The sequence below is a fragment of the Salvelinus fontinalis genome, chromosome 19 (genome assembly GCF_029448725.1).
Source record: "Salvelinus fontinalis isolate EN_2023a chromosome 19, ASM2944872v1, whole genome shotgun sequence".
NCBI classification, from domain to species: Eukaryota; Metazoa; Chordata; class Actinopteri; order Salmoniformes; family Salmonidae; genus Salvelinus; species Salvelinus fontinalis.
Genome location: NC_074683.1, coordinates 26,096,200 through 26,112,648, shown reverse-complemented (window position 1 = coordinate 26,112,648; position 16,449 = coordinate 26,096,200). Strand labels below are relative to the sequence as shown.

General features: G+C 43.7%; 1 protein-coding gene across 1 annotated transcript in view; it reads right to left on the bottom strand.

Annotated features, from left to right (window-relative positions):
- Positions 1-2,659: 2,659 nt before the first annotated feature.
- Positions 2,660-16,449, bottom strand: part of ttn.1 (titin, tandem duplicate 1) — a 167,156-nt gene continuing 153,366 nt past the window's right edge. Inside the window, exons 193-206 of the mRNA XM_055871142.1 lie at positions 15,778-16,080; positions 14,760-15,062; positions 14,072-14,656; positions 13,665-13,967; positions 13,259-13,558; positions 12,543-13,118; positions 12,130-12,435; positions 11,436-12,026; positions 6,305-11,289; positions 6,034-6,190; positions 5,121-5,617; positions 4,767-4,920; positions 4,148-4,471; positions 2,660-4,009 (exon numbers count right to left, since the gene is read on the bottom strand). Of these exons, the coding sequence (XP_055727117.1) occupies positions 3,723-4,009; positions 4,148-4,471; positions 4,767-4,920; positions 5,121-5,617; positions 6,034-6,190; positions 6,305-11,289; positions 11,436-12,026; positions 12,130-12,435; positions 12,543-13,118; positions 13,259-13,558; positions 13,665-13,967; positions 14,072-14,656; positions 14,760-15,062; positions 15,778-16,080 (9,671 nt within the window). The 3' untranslated portion in view covers positions 2,660-3,722. The remainder of the gene's footprint in view (positions 4,010-4,147; positions 4,472-4,766; positions 4,921-5,120; positions 5,618-6,033; positions 6,191-6,304; positions 11,290-11,435; positions 12,027-12,129; positions 12,436-12,542; positions 13,119-13,258; positions 13,559-13,664; positions 13,968-14,071; positions 14,657-14,759; positions 15,063-15,777; positions 16,081-16,449) is intronic.

The following is a 16,449-nucleotide window of genomic DNA, read 5'->3' as shown; positions in this document are numbered from 1 at the left end:
TGAATCCTCTGGTGGACATTCCTGCAGTCAACATGTCAATGGCACGCTCCCTCAAAACTTGAGACATCTGTGACATTGTGTTGTTTGACAAAACGGCACATTTTAGAGTGGCCTTTTAATGTCCCGAGCACAAGGTGCACCTATATAATGCTATTTAATCAGCTTCTTGATATGCCACACCTGCCAGCTGGATGGATTATCTTGGCAAAGGAGAAATGCACACTAACAGGTATGTAAAAAAATTGTGCACATTTGAGAGAATTAAGATTTTTGTGAAAATGGAAACTTCTATGGTCTTTTATTTCAGCTCATGAAACATGGGACCAACACTTCACATGTTGCGTTTACATTTTTTGTTCAGTGTATACATTTCCATATTTTTCCTACTTTCGTTCAAGTTTCTGCTTTGTGATTTCCATCTTTATCTGAGATGCAAAGAGTTTATGATACCTTTGACCATGTTTTCAAGACGTGTGATATTCCTAATTGTTTTTCCATCTGTAACGGAAAGTTTTAAGACCATGTAGGTTTTCTGAGTGTGAGACATACTTGGTCCCAGATTTCAGTCTTTTTCAAGAGGAGAGTCACGTCAGACGGTCATTCAGATATAATGTCCTTACATGATTTAAATTCTGTTTTATATGCTTCCGTCATCTATTAACATTTTAATCTGAAGTTTTTGGGTTGAGATTTGGAAACAGAATTGGATTTTAATTCAGTCGATCTGTTGCCGTGCTGCGTAGATGTTGAGTAAGAATGGATGCAAAATACACTATATATACAAAAGTATGTAGATATCGCTTCAAATTAGTGGATTCAGCTATTTCAGCAACACACAATACTGACAGGTGTTTAAAATCTAGCACACCGCCATGCTATCTCCATAGACAAACATTGGCAGTAGAATGGCCTTACTGAAGAGCTTAGTGACTTTCAACGTGGCACCGTCATAGGGTGCCACCTTTCCAATAAGTCAGTTCATCAAATTTCTGCCCTGCTAGAGCTGCCCCGGTCAACTGTAAGTGCTGTTATTGTGAAGTGGAAATGTCTAGGAGCAACAACGGCTCAGCTGCCAAGTAGTAGGCCACACAAGCTCACAGAACCGGGCCGCCGAGTGCAGAAGCGCGTAGTGTGTAAAAATTGTCTGTCCCCGGTTGCAACACTCATTTCCAAACTGAGTTCCAAACTGCCTCTGGAAGCAACGTTAGCACAAGAACTGTTCCGTGAGCTTCATGAAATGGACCAAGCAGCCACACACAAGCTTAATGTCAACGTGCAAAATGCCAAGTGTCGACTGGAGTGGTGTAAATCTCGCCGCCATTGGACTTTGGGGCAGTGGAAATGGGTTCTCTGGAGTGATGAATCACTCTTCACCATCTGGCAGTCTGACGGACAAATCTGGGTTTGGCGGATGCCAGGAAAACGCTACCTGCCCTAATGCATAGCGCCAACTGTAAAGTTTGGTGGAGGAGGAATAATGGTCTGGGGCTGTTTTTCATGGTTCGGGCTTGGCCCCTTATTTCCAGTGAAGGAAAATCTTAATGCTACAGCATACATGACATTCTAGATGATTCTGTGCTTACAACTTTGTGGCAATAGTTTGGTGAAGGCCCTTTCCTGTTTCAGCATGACAATGCCCCCATGCAGCCGGCTGCGACCAGGAAACCCATGGGGGCGGCGCACAATTGGCCCAGCGTTGTCTGGGTTAGGGGAGGGTTTGGCAGGCCGGGATTTCCTTGTCCCATCGCGCTCTAGCGACTCCGGGCTGGGCGCATGCATGCTGACACGGTCACCAGGTGTACAGTGTTTCCTCCGACACATTGGTGCGGCTGGCTTCCGGGTTGAGCAGGAATTGTGTCAAGAAGCAGTGCGGCTTGGCTGGGTCGTGTTTCGGAGGACGCACAGCTCTCGACCTTCGCCTCTTGCAGCGATGGGACAAGACTGTAATGACCAATTGGATACCACGAAATTGAGGAGAAAAAGGGATCAAACATGAAAAGCTAAATAAATGGTTTGTTGAGATCGTTGTGGAAGAAAAGGACAGGCCTGCACAGAGCTCTGACCTCAACCCCATCGAACACCTTTGAGATGATTTGGAACGCCGACTGTGTGCCAGGCCTAATCATCCAACATCAGTGCCCAACCTCACTAATGCTCTTGTGGTTGAATGAAAGCAAGTTCCCTCAGCAATGTTGCAACATCTAGTAGGATGCCTTCCCAGAAGAGTGGAGGCTGTTATAGTTGCAAAGGGGGGGCCAACTCCATATTAATGCCCATGATTTTGGAATGAGATGGTCGACATAATTTTGGTCATATAGTGTATGTAGGCCTACAAAACGTTGACGAACCATGTTATAGACTTTCAAAATAACAAACAGCCTAAGCTATATAACTTTGACAAAGCGTGGGACAATATGTACTCCAGCCTAAGCTCTCCTGAAATGAGCTACCTAAACAGGTTAATATTCTGTACTGTTCTGTAATATTCTGTATAATCAAATTGTGACTTGTGACTGTGGTATCCATTTAGTTATTATTTTCCCCTCTACATTAGTGGCTATGTGTTTCATGTGAAAGTGAAGGAATCGTTGATAAGGAAAGGAAACTGAACATCAATACAAGGTTCTTGAGGCGAATAAAGAAACACAGAGTTGTTCACTAGTGCTGAAATCATGCTTTATTAAATCAGTAAAATAAAACTCAAAGAGGATGAATATAGTAGTAATTCTACATCAATAGACTCAGTTAAATCAAAGTGCAGGGCATTATTATTCATGCTTTTTGCTTTCTTTGTTTCACGGTAGATGGTATCACCATGGTACATTCACTTGATGGTTACCCTGACTACTGGCAAGGTGAAATTCTAAAACTAAAACACACTCACACACACAAAATATTACCTAACAATCCTCCAAGAGGTGGCACTGTTTCTGCAACGAAGTACTTGAATTGACTTTTGTTTTTTAATGGCCAGGTGATGTTACGTTTTAAAAAGCCAATTCAACTGTCCAATGCCAGAAACAGAGCACATAAAAATAGAGCTCAAAGTGCAGGCCGCTCGCACTTTTAGCATGTCATTAAAATGGTGGTATGACATAGTCAGTCTGAACACAAGACCTAGTTGTGCTACTTACATGAGGGTTTATGCAAACAGCACTCAGGGTCTTATGATCATGTTACAATTCATATGAGTATTTGTAATATTGCACGCACAGATGCACGGTGCATAACATTGCCTTTCTCTGATTTAGTATAAACTTCAACAGGGAACCTCTCTACCTGTTGAGGAAATCTTAAGACTTCAACTTTTTGTTGAGGCACGGAGTTTAGTTTCAGGTTTTTCAGGGTATTCGTTTCATGTGAAACTTTCTCCTGTTAAACATTTAGTTCCTTTTGTTTCAGTTAATATTGTCATAAATAACAATTCATACATTTTCCATAACCGTTAAGTTCGGCTATATACATTATGTACATGTCACAGAAAAGTGGTTCAAAAATCCTAGTCATAATTATCCAATATGGCACATTTTATAACAACTTTAGACTTTAGTCTAGTTTGGCATAAATTTATGTCAAGTTTGGTATAAAAATAGTTCATATTTACAAGAACAGAAATCCAGGTCTTTATCAAGTAAAGATTATTTTTGCTAATTCAATAAATAAAAAGGTACTGGAGGAGGGAAAATGGGGGATAGAAATTATATGTTTGCGTGTTTTTTTTTTTACATGGATCGTATATGAATGTTGACAGTTGCCATGGCAGATCCAAGCTTGTTGGACAGTTTGAGGGTGTACGCTCCGGCATCGTCTTCCTTCACACAGGGGATTACAAGGGTGGTGAGGTCCTCCGTGGTCTCGATGTGGAACCGGTCACTGTCTTCATCACACTGTTTCCCTGTGCGGGTCCACTCAATCTCAGGTGTTGGGTCTCCAGAGAAAGCACAGGACACGCTCAAAGGCCTTCCTGGCTCAATGCTGATATCCTCTGGGAGAAATTCGATTTTGGGAGCTACAGGGCAATGAGAAAAAAAGGAATTAATTAAGGCGTCAACTTCTTATTGAAAGCAGAGGAACAACATACGATAGTCACTCAGACTATACTACTAATACCACTACTAGATGTATAGGTAAGGGTAATTCATCTCACCTTTACCAACACCATGAGTAAGAGCAGTCATTGAGGATCCATGAGTTGACATTGAACTAGCATGACTTGACATCATTTCACTTGACATTTTCATCATACTGCTGGAGCTCATGGATACCATTGATTCAGATGTCATGGCGGACATGCTAGCAGCAGACATGCTTTCAAATTGTCTTTCGAAAGAGCCTTCATGTGTCATTGATGCTTTAGCCATTGATGCTCCAGCCATATGGACTGATGTGGCTGAGAAACTGTCACTGTGCAAGCTGGCAGCAGCAGCTCTTTGCTCCATTATAACCATTTTGGCAGGTTCTTCAACAAGAGCTGTGAGAATAACGCAAATGATGAGGTACATGGCTAAATGGTTATTTCTCGACGGAGATACTCAAATCCATCTGTGTATATTTCTATATGAATACAAACAAAATGGCGTGTCCATTTTGTTAACATTCTATGGAAAATACTGGTAAGGAAAATTAAAGATTAGTCTTTAATTTAAGCTATTAGTAAAATTGAGACTCAAGTTTCATTTTTCAAAGAACTTGGCAAGCTTTGCATTATCACACTGTACTGTAAGCTGTTAATTAAACAATGGATTGATGAAGCAATGACAACTTACTAATGACGTTGAGAGATGATGTTGCAGAGCACTGTCCATATTTGTTTTTGGCTTTGATGGTGTATTTGCCGCTGTCTGCAACTGTGGCCTCAATAATCTCCAGAGTGTATACATTTTTGGAACGGCTCAGTTTCGTGTTTGAGGTCATAGATACCTGTACCGAGAGAGACAAAAGAATAACGTATTAGTTTCTGTTTTGTATTAATCAAGTTCCTATTCAAGTGATGTTTGTAACCTGACTTGCTTTGTCTGATTGCCCCTGATTGGAAGAATCAGAATCTGTCGTATTAAATGTAATTTAATTGAAGAAATCAAATCAAACATTATATACAAAACTCTTTGTAGCCTACTCACCATTATGTTGTCCTTAAACCAGTCGATTTCAGGGGCAGGCTCTCCTGCAATCTCACATGTCAACTTGACGTTCTGTCCTTCGTTGACATTCTGAGAGCGTGGCTGCACAAGGAATGATGGTGCATCTGATAGTGCTTCAGTGACACTAGTGTTGAACTGGCACTTGACAAGGCCATGTTCGGTTTTGGCTTCACACGTGATGACCCCCTGCTCGTATTGGCTGACCTTTTTGATGGTCATAGTATGGTTGTTTCCAGACACACCATATCTGTAGTCCTCTGAGTTGGCCAGTTCCATTCCGTTCAGGATCCATCTGATATCTGAAGCTCTGGGGATGTTGGCTCTCAGGGTGAGAGACTGGCCTTCAGTCATGGCCATCTGAGTATGGGATGCCTTGATTTCTGTGTAAGACTCAACCTCCCCGTAGACAATTTCCTTTTTCATAACTTGCTCTGAAATTTCTGTTTTTGTTGCAAGTGCTTTGGATTTGTTTGAGGCTAAGACAGAGAAAAAGAGATACATTGATTAGATATTAGGCCATATGCAGAATTATAAGGTTTATAGATACTGGACTAATCAAGAGATGTTGATTGAATAAATAATATAAAGATAACAATATCACAAGAACCGGGCCTTAATTATGATAAATAATTCCTACATTGGCAGATAACTTAGCGGTTAGAGCATTGGGCCAATAACCAAAATATTTCTGGTTCAAATACCGAAGCCGACAAGGTAATACATCTGTCAATGTGCCCTTGAGCCAGGCACTTAAACCTAATTTACTCCAGGAGCGCTGTACTACTATGACCGACCCTGTAAAACAACACATTTCACTGCACCTATCCAGTGTAGGTGACAATAAAACATTTATTTATATATATATATATATATTAGTATAGAGTATGCATACCTTGAATAGAGACAATGCAGCTTGTGGATGATGACCCAGCACTATTGGTGACTGTGCATTTGTAAACTCCACTGTCAGAGGCCACAGATTCATAGATTTCAAGGTGTGCCGAATCATGCTCTTCATGAATTTCATATTTTCCACCGTGAATGAGAGTCTGCAAATGAAAAAAGAAAGACAGAAAGTAAAAAAGCATATATTTCAACCTATATTTATTTCCTCTGAAATGTCTATTCAAGTGTGACTATTAAATCAAATGTGACTAAATTACCTTTCCATCCTTCATCCATGAGATCTCTGCTTTAGGATCTCTAGTCATTTTCACTGTCAGCTTGACGATGGAATCTGCAGATGCGGTCATGTCCTGAAGACCAGATGAGATGGAGGGCTTGGTTTTGAGGGTGACTTTCTCAGTGGGTGATTTAGGTGTAGGGCTGGTTGGGGACTTAACTCTCTTTGGAGAGCTGATTGATTCAGGAGACTTCATCCTTGGTGGAGATGTGACTGGAGATGTGACTGGACTAGGGGAATGCATTGGAGGCTCTTCGTATGAGTATGTCACTGTAGAAGAGGCCTCCTCTTTGGCTTCCGATCGGCGGATGGTTAGACTGAAGTGCGCCTCTTGGCTGCCCTCAGAGTTTTCCACCATGATTGAGTAGCTGCCTTCGTCTGACATTTCAACAGAGGTGATTTCAAAAGTAGACTTGTACTGTTCTGTAGTGACATGGTGGCGAACAGATGATCCGATAATTTGCCCCTCACGCATCCAGGTTACAGTTGCCACTGGTTCACCGTCAACATCACATGCAAATCTGGCAGTCTCTCCCTCATTTAAGGTGAGGGACTGTGGTTTTGTTAGGATAGATGCAGGTAGAGTAGTCTTCTTTCCTTTAAAGGTGCTGGACTCCTCCATGTGGGTTTCGTGTGTTTCAACAGTCTTCACTGTCTTGGAGGAGGATATTTGGTAAGCACCTATCTTGGTTGCCACAGGAAGAGCTGGGGGTTCCTCATCTTCGCGAGGTGCCATATAGCTAGAATACTCTCCCATGCCTGCGACATCCAGAGTGGCATAGTCTGAGCATTCTCCCACTGCATTAGTACAGACAACACGGTAAGTGCCACTGTCCTCTGTGGTGCAGTCAAGAATTTGAAGATACAGAACTCCGCTCAGGTTGGACATACGGTACCTTCTGCTCTCGGTTATCAGTTGTCCGTTATGGTACCACTTCACCTCAGCGGTTGGCTTTGATTGGACGTTCAGTGTAAATTTGGTGTGCTGACCGTATGGCACACGATGGGAACGCATCCTCACAGTGATTCGTGGGGTATGGTCGAGGCTGAAGGGCTGCATACTTACAACCTCCTTCCTTTCTACTGATGTCCTCTCGGATCTCAGAACGGCTTTTCTTGACTCATATCTTGCCAGGTGGTCAACTTTTGCCAACTGTACAGTCTCCACCTTGGATCTGGAGGCTGATCTGACAGTAGCAAGAGGACTAGGGGAACGTGGACGGGTTCTTTCGGGGGTGGGTGACCTTCTCCCCTCAGTTTTAGTTGCTATATATGTTGACACATGGGAAGTTGTAGTTCTGTCTTTCTTCACGGTTCTAGTTTTTTCTTCAAACTCCATGTGTTTCAGTTCACTCTTGTAACCGCTTATTCTTTGAGTCGTTTTCACATTTCTCAGCATCTCTCGATCCTCCCTCTCCTCAAACACTCTCTGGTTTTGTCTTGGTGGTCGGAATGTAGCCTTGTCATGGCGCAGGCGAAGGTCAACATAGCTTGGACCAGCCTCATACTTAGAAGGAATACGATAGTTTTCATATAATGGAACCTCTTCACCCTCTTCCACACCTTCATAGACTGTGCGTCTTGGTGATGTGTGGCGCAGTGCACCTAATTCAAAGCGCACAGGGCTAAGGCTTGGTGGGGACGCAGAGTAGCCAAGTTCTAGTTCTTCCTCAAGTTGAAGTCTCTCCTCCTCAGTTCTCTTCATTGCCAGATATTCATTAATTGGCAGGAGAAGCTCCTCGTCTGAGAGATCACCAAGAGACCTTCTTCTGATTCTGTGATATGCTTCTATTTCAGGAGATGGAGTGCGCTGCCTTGAAGGTCTGACAGTCTCCAAATCATCCTGTGAAACTTGTGGAAGACGCCACTTTGGCTTGTAAGATTCCTTGATTCTTGGCAAAGGGACTTCGTAGAACTGATCCCACCTGGAGAGACGGATGCGTTTCAGTCTCTTCTGTGAAATCTTGTCCATTGGTTCAGGGAACTCATATTGATCCCGGAGTTTCTTGTACCATTTCATGTCAGAGCAAGGTTTGTAGTGTTTGATTTCCATATCTTCCAAAAGAGCAGTTGGGCCACGTTCACGAGGTTGGGGAACATCATAAGGCATACGCAGTCTCTTCTCCTCTGCTCTCTTTTTCCTTTCTTCTGCCCGTTTCTTATCTTCGGCTTCAGTCTTGTCCTTTTTGGTTGCCTCTACTGGTTGGCACAACAATGTCGCTTCTCTCAAAGCTTGTTGTGCCAAAGCAGGAAGTGGCATGACATCAGTTCCAGACATGATTTGAGATAATCTGACCTTCTTCTCAATTTGTTCTTTCTCTGCTTGTTTCTTTTTGTCTCTTTCACTCTCGTAAACCTTCTTCACATGGGTGATGCGGTCCACCTTGAGAATGGCTTGACAACTGGCAGATCCAGCTGAGTTGGTTGCAGTAACTCTGTAACAGCCAGAATCGTTAAGTAGAGTATCTTTCACATGCAGGACAAAGTAATCCAGGCCCTCATGGACCACTTCAATTTGTGGACCAAATGCCAATGGCATGCCATCCTTCTCCCACTTCAGAGTTGGGAGTCCAGACACTCTGATTTCAAAGCGTGCATTCTGGCCTTCCCTACACTCCACGTTTGCCAGGAGACGTTTGAACATGGGCCTCAAGGTATTATCTGCTGGTGCTGGGCGATGTGTCACAGCCAGTTTTGCCTTACAGCTGTCATCACCAAATCTATTACGTGCCACAACGGAGTACTCCGCATCGTCATCAGCATCAACACAGTGAATCACCAATTGATAAAGACCCTTGTCAGTTATGAACGTGTACTTTTTCTCATCATCACCAGGAACAATCTTCTGGCCAGATTTGTACCATGTAACACGAGGCTCAGGGTGCACAGTGATAGTCACACCGAAGCGAACATCTTCTCCGATGTAAGCTGCATGGTTGAACAAGGGCAGGGTGAACTCTGGTGGTTTCTGGAGCAGTCTTGCTGTGTCCACTCTACGTTTCACTTTCCTCACCACACGGGCTGTGAAGTACTCGCGGTATGATCTTACTCCGTTTACAAAGAGCTCTCCGTAGGCACTGTCCTCACCATAATCGTTGATGATCTTGCATCTATAGGTGCCGTCATCTGCTTTAGTGACTCCCTTGATACATATAACAGCTAGACCATCCTCATAGTCGATTTCATACTTGTCACTTGCCTCTAGTTGACGCACACCGCAGTACCATGTTACCTCTGTGGCGCTGTCATAGTTTTCAATGTTGCAAGCAAATTTGACATCTGCTCCCACATCCACCACTGTATGAATGATTTGACCACCGACTGGGCCATGTTCAAATGGTGCGATCTTTACTTTGGCAACTGTGACACCTCTCTGGGCTCTGATTGCACCGCCGCTAGCAACTCTTGCTCCTGCAACGACAGTGGTCCATTCTTTCTTTGCCATGGCCTGGTAGTATCTCTTATGCCTTGTGGTCATTATTGCTGTGGCACTGAGTTCTTCTGCTTGCATCTTCAGCCAAGGATGTTCTAAAGCTTGGGCAGCAGTCATACGGTGCTTACGCTCCTTGGTGAGAAGGCGGTTGATAAAGTCTAATGCTTCAACAGTAGGTACTTTAAAGGTTTCGTCATCGTAACTGTACTCAGCATTTGAGATGTTGTCAATCATCTGCTGATGAGTCTCGGCAGTAAATGGATTGAGTCCACTGAGAAGGACATAGACTAGAACACCAACTGGCCACATGTCAGTAACACTGCTGACCATGTCATTCTGGTGGATCTCAGGAGCAGCGTACTCAGCTGTAGTATACTGAACCTTGATCTGGTCGCCAGGAGTCAGGTGTCTTGCCTGTCCTAGCTCAATGATCTTGACTTTACTGCCCTTTCTTGTGGTGTACACAATATTCTCAGGCCTGATGTCAAAGTGGCCATAATTCTTGTCGTGTAAGAACTCAAGAGCTTCACATACTTGTCTGATGTAGTTGACGATTTCACGCTCATTCAGCTCAAAGTCGGCTGTGCCGAGGCGTTCAAAGATGTCTTGACCTGAGACGAAGTCATAGATAATGACTAATTCCTCAGTGCTGTCGAAGGACTCATGAAGACACAAGAAGTTGTTGTGTCTGGCCAGGTTCAGTGTAGCAATTTCTTTCTTGATGAACGCTTGATCTGCACCCCTCACCTTGACGAATTTGGCCATGTATGTCCTCTTAGAGCTGGTCTCAACACAACGGTGAACGATACCAAACTGGCCACGTCCCAGCTCCTCAGCCATCATGTACTTGGTATGCACATTCTTGGCACATGAATGTGGAGCCTTTTGCTTGGGCACGTCTCTGTCACTAACCTCACTGTCATAGCCAAGGACTCTTGATTTGTCCTCCTTTGTTGTAACGGGACCACTTGGTTCACATGGTTGACTTTGACCGAATTTGTTCTCGGCTATGACTCTGAACTGGTAGCTGGTTCCTCCGAACAGGTTGATGATGGTGTAGCGAGTATCACGAGACTGGGCAACACGTTCCCATCTGTCAGATGTTGTGGGACACTTCTCCACAACATAGCTGGCTACTCTGCTTCCACCATCATTAGCAGGTACTTGCCAACTCAGAGTGACTGAGTCTCTAGAAACATCACTTGCTTTGATACCACGTGGTGGGTCGGGCACGTCGGCAACATCCAGTTCAACTGTCTGTTGGTCAATGCCAAATCTGTTCTTGGCACAAACGATGTAGAAACCGGCATCCTTCCTATCAACACCGTTGGGGAACACAAGCGATGTGAATGACCTTGTAACGATGACTTGGTAGTATCCGTTATTATCAATGAGGTCTTGTCCCTTCTGCCAGGTGATGACAGGATCGGGTTTGCCACTGAATGGAATCTTGATATTCACAATCTCTCCACGGAGGGCAGGGATAGCCTCTTTGTCCTTCAGATTCTTGGGCAGGTTAATCTTGGCAGGGACTGGATAGAAAATGTTTTTTTTTACATCATTAGTATAAAAAACAACTATTATGAATGTACTAATAATGTTCTTGATATGTGGAACAAATACATGGAATTGTATTCATACTATGTAAGTATTATTGCATACACATTTGTGATCTTACCTTCAACATCCAGAGAGACAGTGGTGCAGATGGATCCTCCCTGGTTGGTTGCTCTGATCTGGTAGACAGTAGAGTCTTCCTCATCAGCAGCGGAGATAACCAGTTGGTGATAGCCTCCCTTGAACTCTTGAATCTTCAGTTTCTTTCCGTCAGATTGGATCTCCTTGCCACGTCTGAACCATTTAATTACAGGCTTGGGTTGTCCTGTGATCTTGCAAACGAAGGTGGCGTTGCTCTTATATTTGACACTCATATTCCTCAGTTCTTCTTTGAAGGCGGGAGCACGGACATCAACAGGCGTCTTTGGAACAACTGGTTCAGATTCCACACTCCAATCACTTACTCCTCCAAGGTTCTCACAGTTCACTCTGAAGATATATTCACATCCTTCAGTGAGGCGTTTGACAGAAAAGACTGTGGATTTGATTTCATCAGTAGTGACAGGTGTCCATTCGCCCTTCTTCTCCTTCTTCTCAAGGCAGTAGCTCTTGATCTTGGAGCCACCATCAATGAGTGGAGGCTTCCAGGACAACACACAGGAAATGTTGGTCACACCAGAAACCACTGGCATCAGTGGTGGTGAAGGTTTATCTGTAAAAATAACAGCATAACGTTAGTAAGGATCCAAAGCTTTGAACATCTCATATTTGTACAAATATATGATCATGTAACTATATTGTGAGATACAACTTACCCATTGAACTCTTGATAAGGATGGGAGTAGGTATCTCCAGTGGCTCACTGTTGCCATAACGATTTTGAGCATACACACGGAAGAAGTACCCAGCGTTTACTACAAGGTTGGCAATGCGGCAGTTTGTGCCTGTGATGGACGAGGACACGAGTGTCCAGTCATCAACCTCCTTGTCTTCACGCTTCTCCACGATGTAGTTTGTGATCATTGATCCACCATCATCCTTTGGTGGTTTCCAGCTAATAATCACAGAGTTCTTCAACAGGGCATCAAGTACAATGGGACCTTCAGGCATTGCAGGTTTATCTGAAAACAAGAGGTAAATTAATCACAATTAGTTTGTAGTCACATTGTAAAAGACATTGTAGATCATAAACAATTGGTAGATTTGTGCTAATTCAATGTAAAAGCACCTTGGATTTCAACGTTGATGAGAGTATCAGCTCTGCCAAAGTGATTGTGCAGTCTGACTCTGTATTTTCCTCCATGTACCCTGCGTTGCACATTCTTGATCACCAGGTGAGTGTAATGCTCTGTGTTTTCAATGCTGATATTCTCAGAAGCTACCACAGTTGTAGCTCCATAAAGCCACATGATCTTAGGCTCAGGGCGTCCAATATAGGCAACATGTAGACGCAGAGTAGTGCCGCTTTCAGCATAGTAGGTATTCTTCAATGGGAAGTCAGGATTGAACTGTGGAGCAGCTTCCAAAACGAGAATGCCACTGGTTTCTGCTTCACCTGCATCATTGATAGCCTTGCATGTGTATTCTCCTTCATCCTCTTGTTGGTCTGTCATAATGGTCAGTGAATGGTTACGGCCATCAGAGCTCATCTCATATTTACGAGACTCGATTATCTCCTTGCCAGATTTATACCATTTGATATCGGGAAGAGGTCTACCAATAATCTGGCATTTCATAATTCCTGGTTGGTATAATTTAGTCGTAACTTCATCCATTTCTTTCCTCAGGCTTGGTTGAGTTCCAGCTGTTGGAAAAACAACAGTTAAATCATTATTTGAATTGTATCACCTTACTTTCTCAAGGTATTATAAACTAGTAATAATTAAAGGCCATGTAGTGTTCATCCATACAATTGTGAAATAATGAATTGCTTCAGTCACTTACCGCTCAGTTTGGTCTTGATGCATGTGGCTGTTCTGCGTGGTCTGCTGATTCCGGTCTCATTCTCAGCCATCACTCTGAACTCATACTCAGTGGCTTCGGCCAGACCAGTTATGGTGAACTTTTTCTCCTTGGTGCGTGTCTTGTTGCATTTCTTCCAGGTAGCCTCTGCAGACTTCCTGTATTCAACCCAGTAACCAAGGACCTCCTTTCCACCATCGCATTCTGGCGCCGCCCACTTGATGGCGACTGCGTCCTTTGTGACAGTTACTGTGTCAATCTCGCCTGGTTGGCTTGGTTTGTCTGGGAGACAGAGCAGGGCAAATGTAAAAACGTAGTAGTTCAATGTATATCCATGTCATCAATCATGACGTAACATTAGACATGGTTATCTAAATTCCTAACTCACCAAATGGATCTTTGCATGTGACTGGTTCAGATGCAGGTCCTGGTTCACTGTCTCCAATATCATTTTGAGCAATAACACGGAACTGGTATTCAGCATCAGCAGTGAGTCCAGGGATGGTAAACTGGGTTGAAACGACCTTCTTCTCATGACGAACCCATGTCTCAGAGGATACTGCTTTGTACTCAACATAGTATCCGGTAATGGCAGAGCCACCGTCATCCTTAGGTCTTGACCAAGACAGAGAGGCAGAGCTCTTAGTGACATCCATAACCTCTGGTGGGATGCTTGACGTCTCTGGGGGACCTGTTTTAATGAGAGAAAAAAGCATGTTTTAGACTAGTATATATTTATACTTTGCAGACTCATGTAATGACTGTTCAAAGAGGAATCAATGAAGTAATACTTACAGAGAGGAGTCTTCGGTATGAGGGGTTCTGTTGACTTCAGCGATCCACTGATACCGAATGTGTTTTCAGCTGTCACCTTGAAGTGATACTCTTGTCCCTCCTCGAGTCCCTTCACAATGAAAGATGTGTCCACCACCCTGGTTTCTACAGTGTACCAGGCTGTCTTGGGAACCTGCTGTCTCTCAACAATGTATCCAAGGATTTCAGAGCCACCATCATCTGAAGGAACCTTCCATGTCAACTTAACAGATTGTGCCTGAACGTCTTCGTATCCAAGTGGTCCCTCTGGAGCAGTTGGACGGCCAATAACCTTCACCTTGATGTGAACGCTCTTCTTGCCACACTTGTTCTCAAGCAGTAGGTCATAAGTGCCAGAGTCGTCTCTTACTGCACCCTTGATTACCAGCTCAGTGCAGTCGTCATTGGAAGCGATCATTGCTCTCTCAGGCACGTCAGCGCCTTCCTTTGTCCACTTGCATGTAGGAACTGGTTTACCCTTGATGGGCACTGAGAGTTTGACAACACTGCCATATCTGACGACAAAGACATCCTTGTACTTGGCTTCCAGCTCATGATCAGGTTTTTCTGAAATTCAGAATGGTGAAATGGTTAGAAATGCAATTAATTATTTGTCACGGAACCAGAAAGTAAGCTTTGGAAATGGCAGTGTTTTTGCAGACGACTTTACCAAGCATTTCCGTCACAGTGACTGTTCCAGGGACCTCAGCGGGTTCTCCGGGTCCACCGGCGTTGCAAGCCATCACACGGAACTTGAACTCCTCTCCTTGCGGCATTTTGGTGAGTGTGTATTCACAGATCAGAGAAGGTGTTGTGTTACATTTGATCCAGGTGACTGAGCCTGCTTTCTGCATCTCAATCAGATAACCTGAGACCTTACATCCACCTTCCTCATCAGGAGGACTCCAGGCCAGGGACACTGATGATTTTGTGGTGTCTGTGACTCTTGGGTTCTGGGGTGAGCCAGGTGGATCTGCGAGGGTGAACCAATAAATGAATATCCTTGTCTCTATCTATCTCAATCTCCAATTATGTAAAATATACTGAGTATATCAAACATTAGGAACACCTTCCTAATATTGAGTTGCAACCCCCCTTTTGCTCTCAGAACCCATATACCTATGACAATTCGTCAGGGCATGTACTCTAAAATGCTCCAGAGGGATGCTGACCAATGTTGACTCCAATGCTGCCCACAATTGTGTCAAGTTGGCTGGATGTCCTTTTGGTGGTGGACCATTCTTGATAGACACGGAAAACTGTTGAGTGTGAAAAACCCAGCAACGTTGCAGTTCTTGACACAAACCAGTATCCCTGGCACCTACTACCATACCCCGTTCAAAGGCACTTAAATCTTTTGCCTTGCCCTTTCACCCTCTAAATGGCACACATACACAATCCATGTCTCAATTGTCTCAAGGTTTAAAAATCATTCTTTAACCTGTCTCCTACCCTTCATCTACATTGATTGAAGTGGATTTAACAAGTGACATCAATAAGGGGTCATAGCTTTCACCTGTATTCACCTGATCAGTCTATGTCATGGAAAGAGCAGGTGTTCTTAATGTTTTGTATACTGAGTGTATTTAATGTCTTTATCTAATATTTATCCTAAGTATATGCAATTAAATTCAATAAATGATACAAACAGTGATTAAATGGAATTAAATCAAATAAAGAGTACTTACCAACGGGATCAGTCGCCACTGCTGTTAAGGAGACAACACTTGGTTTGCCAACACCTCTAGCGTTGATTGCCGTTACTCTATGTTCATACTCAAGGCCTTCTATCAGACCTGTTGATCTGTATCTGGTCATGGTGACTGGGTTCTTGTTAGAACGCACCCATCTGTCAGATCTGACCTCCTTGCGCTCAATGATGTATCCAGACACCTCAGATCCACCATCATCCTCTGGTTCCAGCCATGCAATGGTCATGCCATCACGAGACATGTCAAATACTGCTGGTCTGCCTGGAGGTCCAGGGATGTCTGTAAACAAAAAAAACAAGATACATAGGGGGCACTATTTTCGGCTGGCGTTAAGGCGGCGATAGGGTCAAAGGCAAGTTAGTTTGCAATTTCGCCATGTAAAAAATGTCCCACTGGCATTTTCCAGCCATAACCCCAATTTCGGCAATTTACCTGTCTTATATGAGCTCGCTTGTGCTCAGATGGACAGGGTGGAAATATTAGAGGTGTGTCCTTAAAAACATGATCCAAAGTGCTCATTTCAGGCAGTGCTGATAAGGATATTTAAGACCAACCAAAAGCTGGTTTTAGCGGTAACATAGTTCGCTATGATATGAATTTTGGCAGCGGAAACACAGCCTATCCAGTCGTATTGCACACTGCCCGTAT